The sequence below is a fragment of the Glandiceps talaboti genome, chromosome 19 (assembly GCF_964340395.1).
Source record: "Glandiceps talaboti chromosome 19, keGlaTala1.1, whole genome shotgun sequence".
NCBI classification, from domain to species: Eukaryota; Metazoa; Hemichordata; class Enteropneusta; family Spengelidae; genus Glandiceps; species Glandiceps talaboti.
The window spans coordinates 20244961-20260149 of record NC_135567.1 but is presented as its reverse complement, the minus strand read 5'-3'; the positions used below and the strand labels follow the sequence as shown (position 1 = coordinate 20260149).

Sequence of the window (15189 nt, the reverse complement as noted above, 5' to 3'; positions counted from 1 at the left end):
ATATATTCAGTGATGTCACTGTATAAATTTACATATTTTAGTGATGTCACAGGTTAATTTGCATACCAACCAGAATTACATCAGCTTTGCCTGAAACAAAAACAAATATAAAAAAAATATTTAATGTGATGATGTAATATAAAGTAATACAGCAATGTTCTACAATCACAGTAACAGAGTAGGAAATCTGGCAAGGTTTTCACAGATTGCATATATCGATATACTATCTGGAGAGAGAGAGAGAGAGAGAGAGAGAGAGAGAGAGAGAGAGAGAGAGAGAGAGAGAGAGAGAGAGAGAGAGAGAGAGAGAGAGAGAGAGAGAGAGAGAGAGAGAGTCAGTCAGTCAGTCAGTCAGTCAGTCAGTCAGTCAGTCAGTCAGACAGACAGACAAACAAACAGGCAGGCAGACTGAGCGACAGAGATAGAGAGAGACAGAGAGACAGAGAGAGACAGAGACAGACAGACAGACAGACAGACAGACAGACAGACAGACAGACAGACAGATGCTGAGATTGGAAAAAATAGCAGACACTGAGGCAGATACACACAGATAGATATAAATACAAGTCACACAGACATTTCCTAGACATGAAAGGTAATAGTCTAAGATCTGTACAACATTCTCTCGCATCTATTTTGAACGTACCTGAGTCATAACATAAGCCACACAACAATATGCTATTCTACTAGTACATAAGTCCTGCTTGAATACGGAGTAAGTCGTCCCTTGACTCTTGAGCGAAACGCGTGCATGCACCGTCTGCAAGCAGGACTACTATAGCGTACATCATACATGTACATACCATTCCTAACACAATCTCAAAAGTAAACATTGCATGGCAAATACTTATTGTCATGACAACGACGATGCCTAGAATCAATTTTCTAAGAACGCAATTTTTCCATATGGTTATAATAACATGGGTGAGAATTCCCACGACTAAACTGTTAAATATCTGATAAAATATAACGGTTCTCCATTTACTCTGTCTCTCTAGTGTTAATCAAATTATATAACCACAGTTTTGGCAGACGAGTCCCGGCGAATCCGGAAGTAAAACTACACTCTCAATACATATTCACCAACACTAGTATGCATTCAAATTTTCCCCCTTCGTTAATTTTCAACTGCCCACCTCAAGCCTCCAAAAACCCAATCTACCAAATTCTGGGCTTAGTGCGGTATACACCGTACACGTTACCTGTGTGTACATTGTACAGTCGTCAACCTTTTCCTGTCGCCTTCATTTGCGAGGTCCGACCACTTTACTTACCAGCTAGGTTATCGAATCGCTAAGTTCTTGTTTTTTGGACGAAACTGGCTTGCAGTGTTAACTGCTAATGTGTTGACAATTTACTGAGAAAAAAAATGTCAGCAGTCTTGCTTGTCTGGTGCAATAATTTGAAACTGCTACGGTCAGCATATTGCAAACAACTTGCATCAGTACATACAGTCGTCTGCCAAGTGACTCAATTATCAGCCTCGTTCTCGTGTGTATTGGTTGTTTCCCTGGTTCGGTCAAAGGTCACTAGCTCACGTCAAATTATAACAGTGCACAGTATAAAGTGTTTTTTGAATAGTGACAAGCTTTCGTGGTTCAGCACATATAAATTACATTTCGTCATGATAAACAGGGTAGAAAATACACCTCAAAGTACGATAGTAATCATAAACAATAAAGGGCGCAACACTTGACAGTGAAACAATATTTGATACGCTAGCATCAGTTTATTTATTTTCGAAAACGTTGAAAATGCTGGGCTTGGCAGGAAAGCAATTCCGGATGACAGGGATTTTTTGAATGCGGAAAATATAGCATTCAGACTACCATTTACGGTACATACTTTTTCTTTTATTTCACTTTTTTATCTGAGCTTTGTAACTTTTTAGAAATTTCTCTGGAAATTATAATATGTTTGAATAAACCATATACATATTTTAAATTTTTTTCTTCCTTATTACATAAGTTCCGCACGCGTCACATCACATGTACTCTTTCTGTTCTATTCCATTACATTCCATTTGACAGGCATTAACAAGTTTAAGAGTTTCGTCGCATAGACTTGAAATTGAATCAGGCAGATGGTATAGACCTGTTAGAAAACATTTAGATGACATATAGAGTTTATAGACATTGTGAACTTTTGTAAGATGAATATCATTTCATTTCAGTTTGTTCGAGATATACTAGTACTAATTTAAGAAAAGATTGAATTCCTGAATATTTCTGGAGGTTTCCGGATATGTTTAAATTTGTTCAATTACATGCAAAGTGAGACAAACAAGAAATCTTGCTATGTTTATTTACAAAGCGTTCAAATTTAGATTTGACAATGATTAACTATTTATTGATTGATTGATTGATTGATTGATCGATTGATTGATTGGTTGGTTTATTCATTCATTCTTTTGATTTTCGACACAAACCCCCAACAAGGTTGGAGAAGGTTATTTGTACCTTTTCCACCCTTGTTGGGTTTTTTGTGTCGAATTATATCAGCACTTAAACATGCTGTTGTATAGTTGCTCTGTTGTTACGTCATTTGTATTGTTAGTTAACGGTGTGCTCATTGGTCAAGAGATTTAATTGTCATTACCAGGATTCTTTCATTAAACTTGAATTGTGTGTACACTGGAGTCAAATTGGAAATAACGCCCACGAAGTACGTGACCTTTTACAAGTTTTACATCAGCCATTCCAGTGATGGCAAAACTATCGGATTCTTCACTGCGAGTAGCTATAATTGGAGCCGGTGTCGGCGGTTTAACCTCCATCAAAAGTTGTCTTGGAGATAATGTCGAACCTGTTTGTTATGAAAAACGAAGCACACTCGGTAGGTAAAACTCAACACAGTATGTATGTACAGATCACAGGCACTTGATACCCGAGTTATGTATCAGAATATTTCTATCAGAATACAATAAAATGTCGATAATATCGATAATATTGACCACAGTCGCTTGTAAACTGTTATTCCTTTCCTAAATGGTTTTATTCTTGTCTATGACGGTCCTAATACAGAACAATGACGTTATTATAGGGATTGGCGATATTCTTATAAAATCGGTAACGATGTCATTTCCACAGTCACACACACTTTTAGGGCATGATAACGCCCAGAAAAGCGTTATATGGATTGCATTAATTATTTGGTCATTGGCCATGCGTTATGTAAATTTAGACTTTAAGGACGTAAAGAACACTTGGGACCGACGGGCACTCAGTTCTTGGTAGGGGCACTTGGCTTCGCGGGAAGTCAATGAACGAGGCACATTGCTGGGTGCTGCCTTGGTTTCCAGTGTAGACTTTAAACACAAACTGTGTATAGTCTGAGCTAATTCCCTTTAAAGTTCAAGTGTGATCCTGGTACGTACATACAGAAGTTGAGTCGGATATGAGATATGCGAGTGATTCGAGTGTTATTACTTGGTCTGTCAGCTGTGTGCGAAGATCAGAAAGTAATAGTATTAGTACAACATGACAAACTTTCACAGACACAAACAAACTGATAAAAGAGTCGCGTGAACCACATAGAAGTACATGTGTATGCATGAACCTACATCAAAGGGGCCCGGTGTTGTTTTTGTACCAATATGTTTGTCAGTTTGATAGTGATAAGAAGTAGACTTTTTTCGTTCTGATCACAGGCGTTTCTATATAACTCCTGCAATGGTAGTATATGTACAAATATTGCTTTCTAATACAGAGTCAAAATTATTTAATTTGTATGTATACATGTAATGGGAATATTGATTAACGTTCAGTATATGCAATTGTCATGGGGCAATGGGGACGGTCACTTTTTACGAATGGAGAAGGGGGAAGGTCATGTTTTTCTTAACAGACCATGTGTGATTTCCTCCGCCCCCTGTAAATACTGAAGGCTCCCTAATAAACGAAGCTAAATATTATATTGATGACTTAAACGGTTGGTATGAAACACAGGTACAGGCCAGGTACAGGTACAGGCCAGGTACAAGTACAGGCCAGGTACAGGTCAGGCCAGGTACAGGTCAGGTATTTACTGAATATATATATATATATATATATATATATATATATATATATATATATATATATATATATATATATATATATATATATATATATATTTCAATTCACATTCACATTTGAATACCAACCTCGTTTTATACAACTGTGATTTTGTAATTAGTTTTCTGATTATTTTATTTCAACAGGAGGGATGTGGAATTATTCAGACGAAATTACACCACAAGAGGGCGCTGCACTCTACAGATCAACTGTGTTGAATACAAGTAAAGAAATGGTATCATTTTCCGACTTTCCCTTCCCAGAAAAATGCACTCCCTATGTTACCCATAAAAGAGCCTTAAAGTACCTCCAAGATTATGCCGAACATTTTGATCTTGAAAAATACATCCGATTCAACACCAATGTTATGAAATTGGAAAGGAATGGGGATTCTGGGAAATTTTGGAAGATAACGATCGAAACTGCTGATAATTGTGAAGTTGAAGAGTACTTTGATTATGTCATGGTTTGTACTGGTGTCTTTAGTAAGCAACATATGCCAGAATATCCGGGTTTGGATAACTTTAAAGGAATAAAGATACATGCTAACGAATATCGTGATGCCTGGCCATATAGAGGAAAGAAAGTCCTTGTTGTTGGTAAGAACAGACACACGCATCATAATTTGCATATGATATATTCATGTGCACCTGTTACATCACCTCATTTACATATGATATATTCATGTACACCTGTTACATCACCTCATTTACATATGATATATTCATGTACACCTGTTACATCACCTCATTTACATATGATATATTCATGTGCACCTGCTACATCACCTCATTTACATATGATATATTCATGTACACCTGTTACATCACCTCATTTACATATAATATATTCATGTGCACCTGTTACATCGCCTCATTTACATATGATATATTCATGTACACATTACATCTCATTTACATATGATATATTCATGTACACCTGTTATATCTCCTCATTTACATATGATATATTCATGTACACATTACATCTCATTTACATATGATATATTCATGTACACCTGTTACATCACCTCATTTACATATGATATATTCATGTACACATTACATCTCATTTACATATGATATATTCATGTACACATTACATCTCATTTACATATGATATATTCATGTACACATTACATCTCATTTACATATGATATATTCATGTACACCTGTTACATCACCTCATTTACATATGATATATTCATGTACACATTACATCTCATTTACATATAATATATTCATGTACACCTGTTACATCTCATTTACATATGATATATTCATGTACACCTGTTACATCGCCTCATTTACATATGATATATTCATGTACACATTACATCTCATTTACATATGATATATTCATGTACACCTGTTACATCGCCTCATTTACATATGATATATTCATGTACACCTGTTACATCGCCTCATTTACATATGATATATTCATGGAAACCTGTTACATCGCCTCATTTACACATGATATATTCATGTGCACCTGTTACATCACCTCATTTACATATGATATATTCATGTACACCTGTTACATCACCTCATTTACATATGATATATTCATGTACACCTGTTACATCACCTCATTTACATATGATATATTTTTGTACACCTGTTACATCGCCTCATTTACATATGATATATTCATGTGCACCTGTTACATCACCTCATTTACATATGATATATTCATGTGCACCTGTTACATCACCTCATTTACATATGATATATTCATGTACACATTACATCTCATTTACATATGATATATTCATGTACACCTGTTACATCACCTCATTTACATATGATATATTCATGTACACATTACATCTCATTTACATTTAATATATTCATGTACACCTGTTACATCTCATTTACATATGATATATTCATGTACACCTGTTACATCGCCTCATTTACATATGATATATTCATGTACACATTACATCTCATTTACATATGATATATTCATGTACACCTGTTACATCGCCTCATTTACATATGATATATTCATGTACACCTGTTACATCGCCTCATTTACATATGATATATTCATGGAAACCTGTTACATCGCCTCATTTACATATGATATATTCATGTGCACCTGTTACATCACCTCATTTACATATGATATATTCATGTACACCTGTTACATCACCTCATTTACATATAATATATTCATGTACACCTGTTACATCACCTCATTTACATATGATATATTCATGTACACCTGTTATATCGCCTCATTTACATATGATATATTCATGTGCACCTGTTACATCACCTCATTTACATATGATATATTCATGTACACCTGTTACATCACCTCATTTACATATGATATATTCATGTACACCTGTTATATCGCCTCATTTACATATGATATATTCATGTGCACCTGTTACATCACCTCATTTACATATAATATATTCATGTGCACCTGTTACATCGCCTCATTTACATATGGTATAGAAAGGAATAAAGATACACGTTAATCAATTCAATACCATGATGCACTGCCTTAGCAAAGAAAGTCCTTGTTGTTGGTGAGTAACACTCACAGTACCGTTGTTGTTTAAATCGTTTGGAAATAAGGCATTTTCAGAAATCTGGATAATGTACATTGGTGCAGGTACAGCCAACGAGTTGAACGAAGTAGAATGCATATTGGGGACAATTTTCCTGAAAAAGCCAGTTATTTAAATCACTCCAAAGTTTGCTATATAAAGCTTGTTCCTTGTTCAGAGTGGACAATCTGTCGTTTTCCCACAGCATTAGCACATTACGGCCGACATATTGGATTAAAAAAAATTGAATATCATTGAGATTTTTTTTTTAATTTCATGTGATATCTAGATGTTTTGTTTTTTAAATTGTGAGATGTGAAATTTGAATTGGAGTCTCTTTGAACTAAGTAACAGTAAGAGTTTCAACGACTTTGTTTCTTAGGCATATACCCCCTTTAATTAATTTTAGTGTTTTATGTATTTCCTTTAATACAGGTGCTTCTCATACAGCTGGAGATATTGGATGTGATATAGCTAGAAACAACGCAGAGGTATAGTAGTCGGCCTCTCTCTCTCTCTCTCTCTCTCTCTCTCTCTCTCACTTGCTAACTCGCTCGCTCTCTCACTCCCCCATCCCTCCCTCCCTCACCCCCTCTCTCTCGCTCTCTCTCTCTAGCTCCACTCTCTCTCTCTCTCTAGCTCTCTCTCTCTCTTTCTTTCTCTCTCTCTCTCTCTCTCTCTCTAGCTCTCTCTTGCTCTCTCTCTCTCTCTTGCTTGCTCTCTTTCCCCCATGCACCCTCTCTTCTCCTTTCCCCTCTGTCTGTCTGTCTGTCTGTCTGTCTGTCAGTGTACTCTGTTTCTGTTTGTCTGTCTGTCTGTCGATCTGTCTGTCTGTCCCTCTCTCTTTCTCCATGTGTAAGTTGCTCAAAGTAGTTCTCCTCCATAGTAAATGGTCTTTATACAGTAAAACTGGACTTAATTTCACATCCGGGTTACTACAGCCTGTGGTCGCATACTTTGAAAACTAAATGATGTGATTTACATGTTATGTTTCAGGTTTACATGAGCATGCGCCATGGCACACTGTGTTTAAGTCGTATCGGAAAGGAGGGAATACCATCAGATTTGAGTTTGTTCACACGGCATAATGTCAATAAACCAAATTTTAGAAATATACTTGAAGACTTCTGCAAGACTCAGCGGGTTAAAGACTATAAACTTTTTGGACTGCAGGTATATATATAACCCTTGATTAACTATGAGATGTTTTTATTATTTGATTGAGGATGATACACATATATATTTATTTATTTATTTATTTATTTATTTTCTGCATCCCTTTTTATATCAGGGGCTCACTAAAAACATTAGGAGCAGCATTTACATAGAAGTCAAATACATACAAAATATCATGTTAAAATAGCAACTAATAACTTCAAAGAAATAATAAGAGAGAAAGAAAGAGATAAAAATTACAATTCTCCATCAGGTTAAACATGTTTTCCTATGCACTAATTAGAAATCGCTGGATAAATTTGTCAATTTTTTTACTTATTAAATTGTTATAATTTTTTGTACTGTCTCCTATAAAGAGGCTTAACAGTTCTTTGCATACATATAGAATGATATAGATACATATACAGACATATAGCATGCACGAATGCATGCACACACGCACACATGTATGCAGACAGACAGACAGACAGACAGACAGACAGACAGACAGGCAGGGCGGGCAGAGAGAAAGAGACAGACAAACAGACACACTGACAGACAGACAGACAGATGGACGGACAGCCAGAAACAGGCAGGCAGGCAGGTGCAAAGAGAGAAAGAGACAGACAGACCGAGAGACAAACAGAGTGACAGAGAGACGTTAACTACTTTGTAATCGTTACTGGTCATCATTTCAAATGAGTAGGGTAACCCAGCTCTATCTATTATGATAAACGATGAAATTCAAGATCGAATTATTCAAGGACAACTTACACCTGTTGTTGGTATTGAAGAGTTTGATAAAAACAGTGTTAAGTTAAAAGATGGAACAGTCTTAGAAGATATCGATGTTGTCATATTTGCTACTGGTTATGAGGTGTCTATTCCAATTATCAAACAGTCATGGATTTATGGTAATTTAGATTCATTGTTCATGTGTGTATGTGTGTGTGTGTGTGTATGTGTGCATGTATGTATATATGTATGTATGTATGTATGTATGTATGTATGTATGAATGTATGTATGTATGTATGTATGTATGTAGGTAGGTACATGTATGTATGTATGTATGTATGTATGTATGTATGTATGTATGTATATGTGTGTATGTATGTATGTATGTATGTATGTATGTGTGTGTATGTATACATGTGTATTTGTGTATGTATGTGTGTGTGTGGGGGGGGGTGAATGCATGTTTTTTGTTAAAGGAACATAAGTAAAATTTCTAGATTTTGTGATCATAGTAGCAATGAAAGTTTAAGATGTTTATTTATTGCACACAACATAATATCAAATTGACTGTTTTGAGTTATTCTCACAATTAATTTCTGCTTTGTTTTCCTTATCAGATGATTCAGACAATCTGTTGACATACAAGTATATATTTCCATTGGCATTTGAGTATCCTGAACGTTTGTCCCTAATTGGCATCGTGCCAATATTGGGTACAACATGGCCAGTTTATGAAATCCAGACGAGATTGGCGACCAAAGTATTTACCCAGAAGGTCATGCTGCCCAGTAGGAGTGTAATGCTCAAAGACATTCATCAAAAACCCATCATTACTGGCAGCAGGTGTCATAAAAAGGTAACGGTAGTAGAAGGCAAAATTCTAGAAAGAGGGTGGGGGTGGGGGCGGGTGGGATGGGGTGGGGTGGGGTGGGGGGGGGGTACTACTTTTAATGGAATCCATTTTGTACCCCGAAATCCAAATATTCCTTTTAAAATGTCAAGGCAAGTAAAGGATGAACATTCACTATATTAAATGCATGGCACTAATGTATGATGTTAAAGTGTCAGTAAAAGAACTTAGTCTATTTTTCCTCATTACATACTGACTTTGCATACACAGCACTATATTACTACATACTGACTTTGCATACACAGCACTATACTACTACATACTGACTTTGCATACACAGCACTATACTACTACATACTGACTTTGCATACACAGCACTATACTACTACATACTGACTTTGCATACACAGCACTATACTACTACATACTGACTTTGCATACACAGCACTATACTACTACATACTGGCTTTGTATTCATAGCACTATACTACTACATACTGACTTTGCATACACAGCACTATACTACTACATACTGGCTTTGTATTCATAGCACTATACTACTACATACTGACTTTGCATACACAGCACTATACTACTACATACTGGCTTTGTATTCATAGCACTATACTACTACATACTGACTTTGCATACACAGCACTATACTACTACATACTGACTTTGCATACACAGCACTATACTACTACATACTGGCTTTGTATTCATAGCACTATATACTACTACATACTGACTTTGCATACACATCACTATACTACTACATACTGACTTTGCATACACAGCACTATACTACTACATACTGACTTTGCATACACAGCACTATACTACTACATACTGACTTTGCATACACAGCACTATACTACTATATACTGGCTTTGTATTCATAGCACTACATACTACTAAATACTGATTTTAAATTGATTGTGCTGTATGAAACAATTATCACTTTTAGTCAATTAAGTTCGAATGTAGAGTGGGGTGGTGGTATATGAGTCCTAACTAAAAGACTTTTTTATCCTACGTTGAACAAATTGATATAACCCCTGAGACAGACTTTTAAAACACGGTCTCCATGTGTATGGTATAATACTTTGATAGTATTCCCCAATATTTTTCTTAGTTCAGCCAACGAGTGACACTTGAATGAAGAAAAATATTGGAGAATAACATCATACCAGTGCCAGTGATGTCAAAGAAAAATCCGGGGGAATTAATGGTAATATTGAATGTTTTGAAACATATTTCGAACACAGCAGAACCAGTGATGTAGACACACATTGTTGTGACATAGACACACGTTGTAGTGATGTAGACACACATTGTTGTGACATAGACACACGTTGTAGTGATGTAGACACACATTATAGTGATGTAGACACACACATTGTAGTGATCGATGTAGACACACATTGTAGTGATGTAGACACACATTGTCGTGATGTAGACACACATTGTAGTGACACAGACACACATTGTAGTGATGTAGACACACATTGTAGTGATGTAGACACACATTGTAGTGATGTAGACACACATTGTAGTGACACAGACACACATTGTAGTGATGTAGACACACATTGTAGTGATGTAGACACACGTTGTAGTGATGTAGACACACACATTGTAGTGATGTAGACACACATTGTAGTGATGTAGACACACATTGTAGTGATGTAGACACACATTGTAGTGATGTAGACACACACATTGTAGTGATCGATGTAGACACACATTGTAGTGATGTAGACACACACATTGTAGTGATGTAGACACACATTGTAGTGATGTAGACACACATTGTAGTGATGTAGACACACGTTGTAGTGATGTAGACACACGTTGTAGTGATGTAGATACACATTGTAGTGATGTAGATACACATTGTAGTGATGTAGATACACATTGTAGTGATGTAGACACACATTGTAGTGATGTAGACACACATTGTAGTGATGTAGACACACATTGTAGTGATGTAGACACACGTTGTAGTGATGTAGACACACGTTGTAGTGATGTAGATACACGTTGTAGTGATGTAGATACACATTGTAGGGATGTAGACATGCGTTGTAGTGATGTAGATACACATTGTAGGGATGTAGACACACGTTGTAGTGATGTAGATACACATTGTAGGGATGTAGACACACGTTGTAGTGATGTAGATACACATTGTAGGGATGTAGACACACGTTGTAGTGATGTAGATACACATTGTAGGGATGTAGACATGCGTTGTCATGACGTTGAAAGACCCGGGTATAAAATCCATATGTTTTGTTCAACTTGGCTGGCACATGGTGTGACACTGTTTGTTGCCTTATTCTTTTGTTTAAAGATATCATCTCATGTTTTGATGGATGATCTTGCTGAAGAATTTGGTGTCAAGCCATCATTCTGGAGACTTGCATTGACTGATCCTAAATTAGCATATTCATACTTGTATGGACCAGTGGTTCCTTATTGGTATCGACTACAAGGTCCTGGTGCTTGGTCTGGTGCAAGAAATGCAATCCTGAATGTCTGGGAGAATACAACATACTCAACAAGACGCTATCGTGATGGAACAAGCAACTAATGAAACCATAAGTCAGTGTATATCAACAAGATGTTATCGCGATGGAGCAAGCAAACTAATGAAACCATAAGTCAGTGTATATCAGGGTATTGTTTACTGGAACAAGCAACTGATGAAAATTTGTTATAAATAAGGAAAGAAAAGTGACATATAGGAATTGAACCACGTCCCTTAGACACTAGTCACACTGCTCTTACCAGCTGAGCTAATGTGCCAACTGTTAGATACTAGTACTGTGAATTGAACCCATGTCCCCTAAACACTAGTCAGAGTGCTGTAACCAGCTGAGCTAACATGTCAATGGGTAGATACCATCAGGTGTACCACATCTCTTGAACACTAGTCAAAGTGCTGTAACCAGCTGAGCTAATGTGCCAACTGGTAGATACCGTGAAGTGTACCCACGTCCCCATCACTAGTCAGAGTGCTGTAACCAGCTGAGCTAACATGTCAATGGGTAGATACAATCAGGTGTACCACGTCTCTTGAACACTAGTCAGAGTGCTGTAACCAGCTGAGCTAATGTGCCAACTGGTAGATACCGTGAAGTGTACCCACGTCCCCATCACTAGTCAGAGTGCTGTAACCAGCTGAGCTAACATGTCAATGGGTAGATACAATCAAGTGTACCACATCTCTTGAACACTAGTCAAAGTGCTGTAACCAGCTGAGCTAATGTGCCAACTGGTAGATACCGTGAAGTGTACCCACGTCCCCATCACAAGTCAGAGTGCTGTAACCAGCTGAGCTAACATGCCAATGGGTAGATACCATCAGGTGTACCACGTCTCTTGAACACTAGTCAGAGTGCTGTAACCAGCTGAGCTAATGTGCCAACTGGTAGATACCGTGAAGTGTACCCACGTCCCCACCACTAGTCAGAGTGCTGTAACCAGCTGAGCTAACGTGCCAACTGGTAGATACCATGAATTGAACCCATGTCCCCTAAACACATGACATTCACAAGCCATTAACGGTCCAAGTGCAACAAACCCGCGGGCTTGCCTGACGAAAACGGGTGTCATAAAAGTTGTTTGCATCTCTAAAGCTGTTTGTAGTGTTACTTATAATAGCCTAATAAATTGATAACAACTGATATAAGACGGAGATAAGGTTTGCCTCAATTGACCCACTCCTTAGAAATGATCTTAAGCTGTGAACTACACTGTTTACTTGTGTTATGTAAGAGCCCATCATCACATGTGTAAATATTGGTACTCTTTGATAACAAGTGGACTTGCTTCTTTAATGGCTTGTCCCAGTAATGACTAGTCAGAGTGCTCTAACCAGCTGAGCTAACATGCCAACTGGTAGATACCGTGAATTGAACCCATGTCCCCTAAACACTAGTCAGAGTGCTCTAACCAGCTGAGCACGTACCAACTGGTAGATACCATGAAGTGTACCCACGTCCCCTAAACAATAGTCAAAGTGCTGTAACCAGCTGAGCTGTGTGCCAATTGGTAGATGCCATCAATTGTTCCTGATGTGTACTTTTTTTACTTTCAAGCTAAGGATCTGAAATAGATTCACAAGTCTCCCTGCCTAAAGGGTGGCCAACTTAGGAATCGGTTAGTAAAGCGACGAAGATCACATAAATTGATGATGCCAAGGCTTTCAAAATAATTTTTGGGTTTGCTATAAATGAAATAAACTCTCCATAATTAGATTTATATTTTTATAAATAATGAAGCCACAATATAACGCATTGCGAGTTACTGTTCATTTGATCGAACATGTGGCTATTGAAACCACAGTACATCCTGGTATCCACACCATGGACACGCATTGCATCATGGGTATAAGCAGTTATGCAAATACGAAAATGGAAGTTATGTATTCATGTATATTTTAAGGTAAAAATCACAGGAGTCATTTATGGTCATGTGGGGGCGTACTACATAGACCTGTTGCGGGTTCCAAATGTCTATGACTCTGTATTGCATAATTTAACCAATGAAATACATATTAAAATAAATATCAGAAACTATAGTGTGTATGTATGTAAATGCCTGATATTTGTTTATCTATCTCTCTATCCTTATATCTATCTATCTATCTATCTATCTATCTATCTATCTATCTACCTACCTACCTACCTACCTACCTACCTACCTACCTATCTATCTATCTATCTATCTATCATCTATCTATCTATCTGTCTGTCTATCTATCTATCCATCCATCTGTCAATCTAACTGTCTGTCTATCTATCCATCTATCTGTCTGTCTGTCTGTCTGTCTGTCTGTCTGTTTGTTGTCTGTCTGTCTGTCTGTCTGTCTGTCTTTCTGTTTATCCGAAATCTGTTAAGTTTTACCTTTAAGGACACCTAATGTTAAATCTGCCATCTTCCCCCTCCATGAGGTAACGTATCGATGCACCAAATATATGAACAAAGTTTACCATCCCCGGGAGTGTCACCACATTTTTAGACAGCCAGAACATACTAAATTTTAATCGCATTAATTTAGGGGTTGGCATAGAGTATTTTCAGACTGTCATACATATGTCATAGAACGCTGATCTTGTAAATAATTGACAATGTACGGTCATAGTCGGGGGTCCTGGATTTAATATAAGGATCCTTCGTCCCCGGGCCTTCGTCGGGAAGTTTCTTCCGAGAGAGAGAGAGAGAGAGAGTAGAAAAAGGGCATTGTACCCCTATTATTGGAGGTTGATCTGAAAAAGTCCCCCCCCCCCACACACACACTTTAAAAAAAATAAAACCATTTTTACGATTCCACGGACCTAGATGGCCGACGAAAAACATCCCCTTTTCCGTGAAATTTCTAACATGCACGCGTTTCGCTCTACACCGCTCACCGGTTAGAAGGAAGGGATGACTTACTAAAAATACTAGTACATGTACTTGCAAACAGGACTAGGTGTAGTACTATAGTAGTACTGACCATGACAGGCCGCTACAATAAATTAGTACTGTAAATCATACCGAGGGATACATGCATAGCTACAGCCACAGGGGCGTGTAATATTTCATAGATTGTTGTTTTCCAGGTCTACAGACTAAATATAACAACCTTTTGATTATATATTCCTACATGTAAGGGGAAGAGATTTAATATTTCTTCGTAGGATATAGATTGATACATTTGTAGCAGCAAGATTCGTACGATATTTTCCTAAGAAAACGACATTCTAAGCAATAAGAAAACAACAATCTATGAAATACTACACGCCCCTGTGGCTACAGTTACCCGAAATATGAC

General features: G+C 37.2%; 1 protein-coding gene across 1 annotated transcript; it reads left to right on the top strand.

The window, feature by feature from the left end:
* Window positions 1–2705: 2705 nt before the first annotated feature.
* On the top strand, window positions 2706–11961 carry LOC144450128 (dimethylaniline monooxygenase [N-oxide-forming] 2-like). Its single transcript, XM_078140695.1, has 8 exons — window positions 2706–2835; window positions 3948–4019; window positions 4202–4654; window positions 7060–7115; window positions 7621–7797; window positions 8486–8693; window positions 9133–9371; window positions 11722–11961. The coding sequence occupies exons 1-8, from the start codon at window positions 2706–2708 to the stop codon at window positions 11959–11961; spliced, it is 1575 nt and encodes a 524-aa protein (XP_077996821.1).
* The last annotated feature ends 3228 nt before the right edge of the window (window positions 11962–15189 follow it).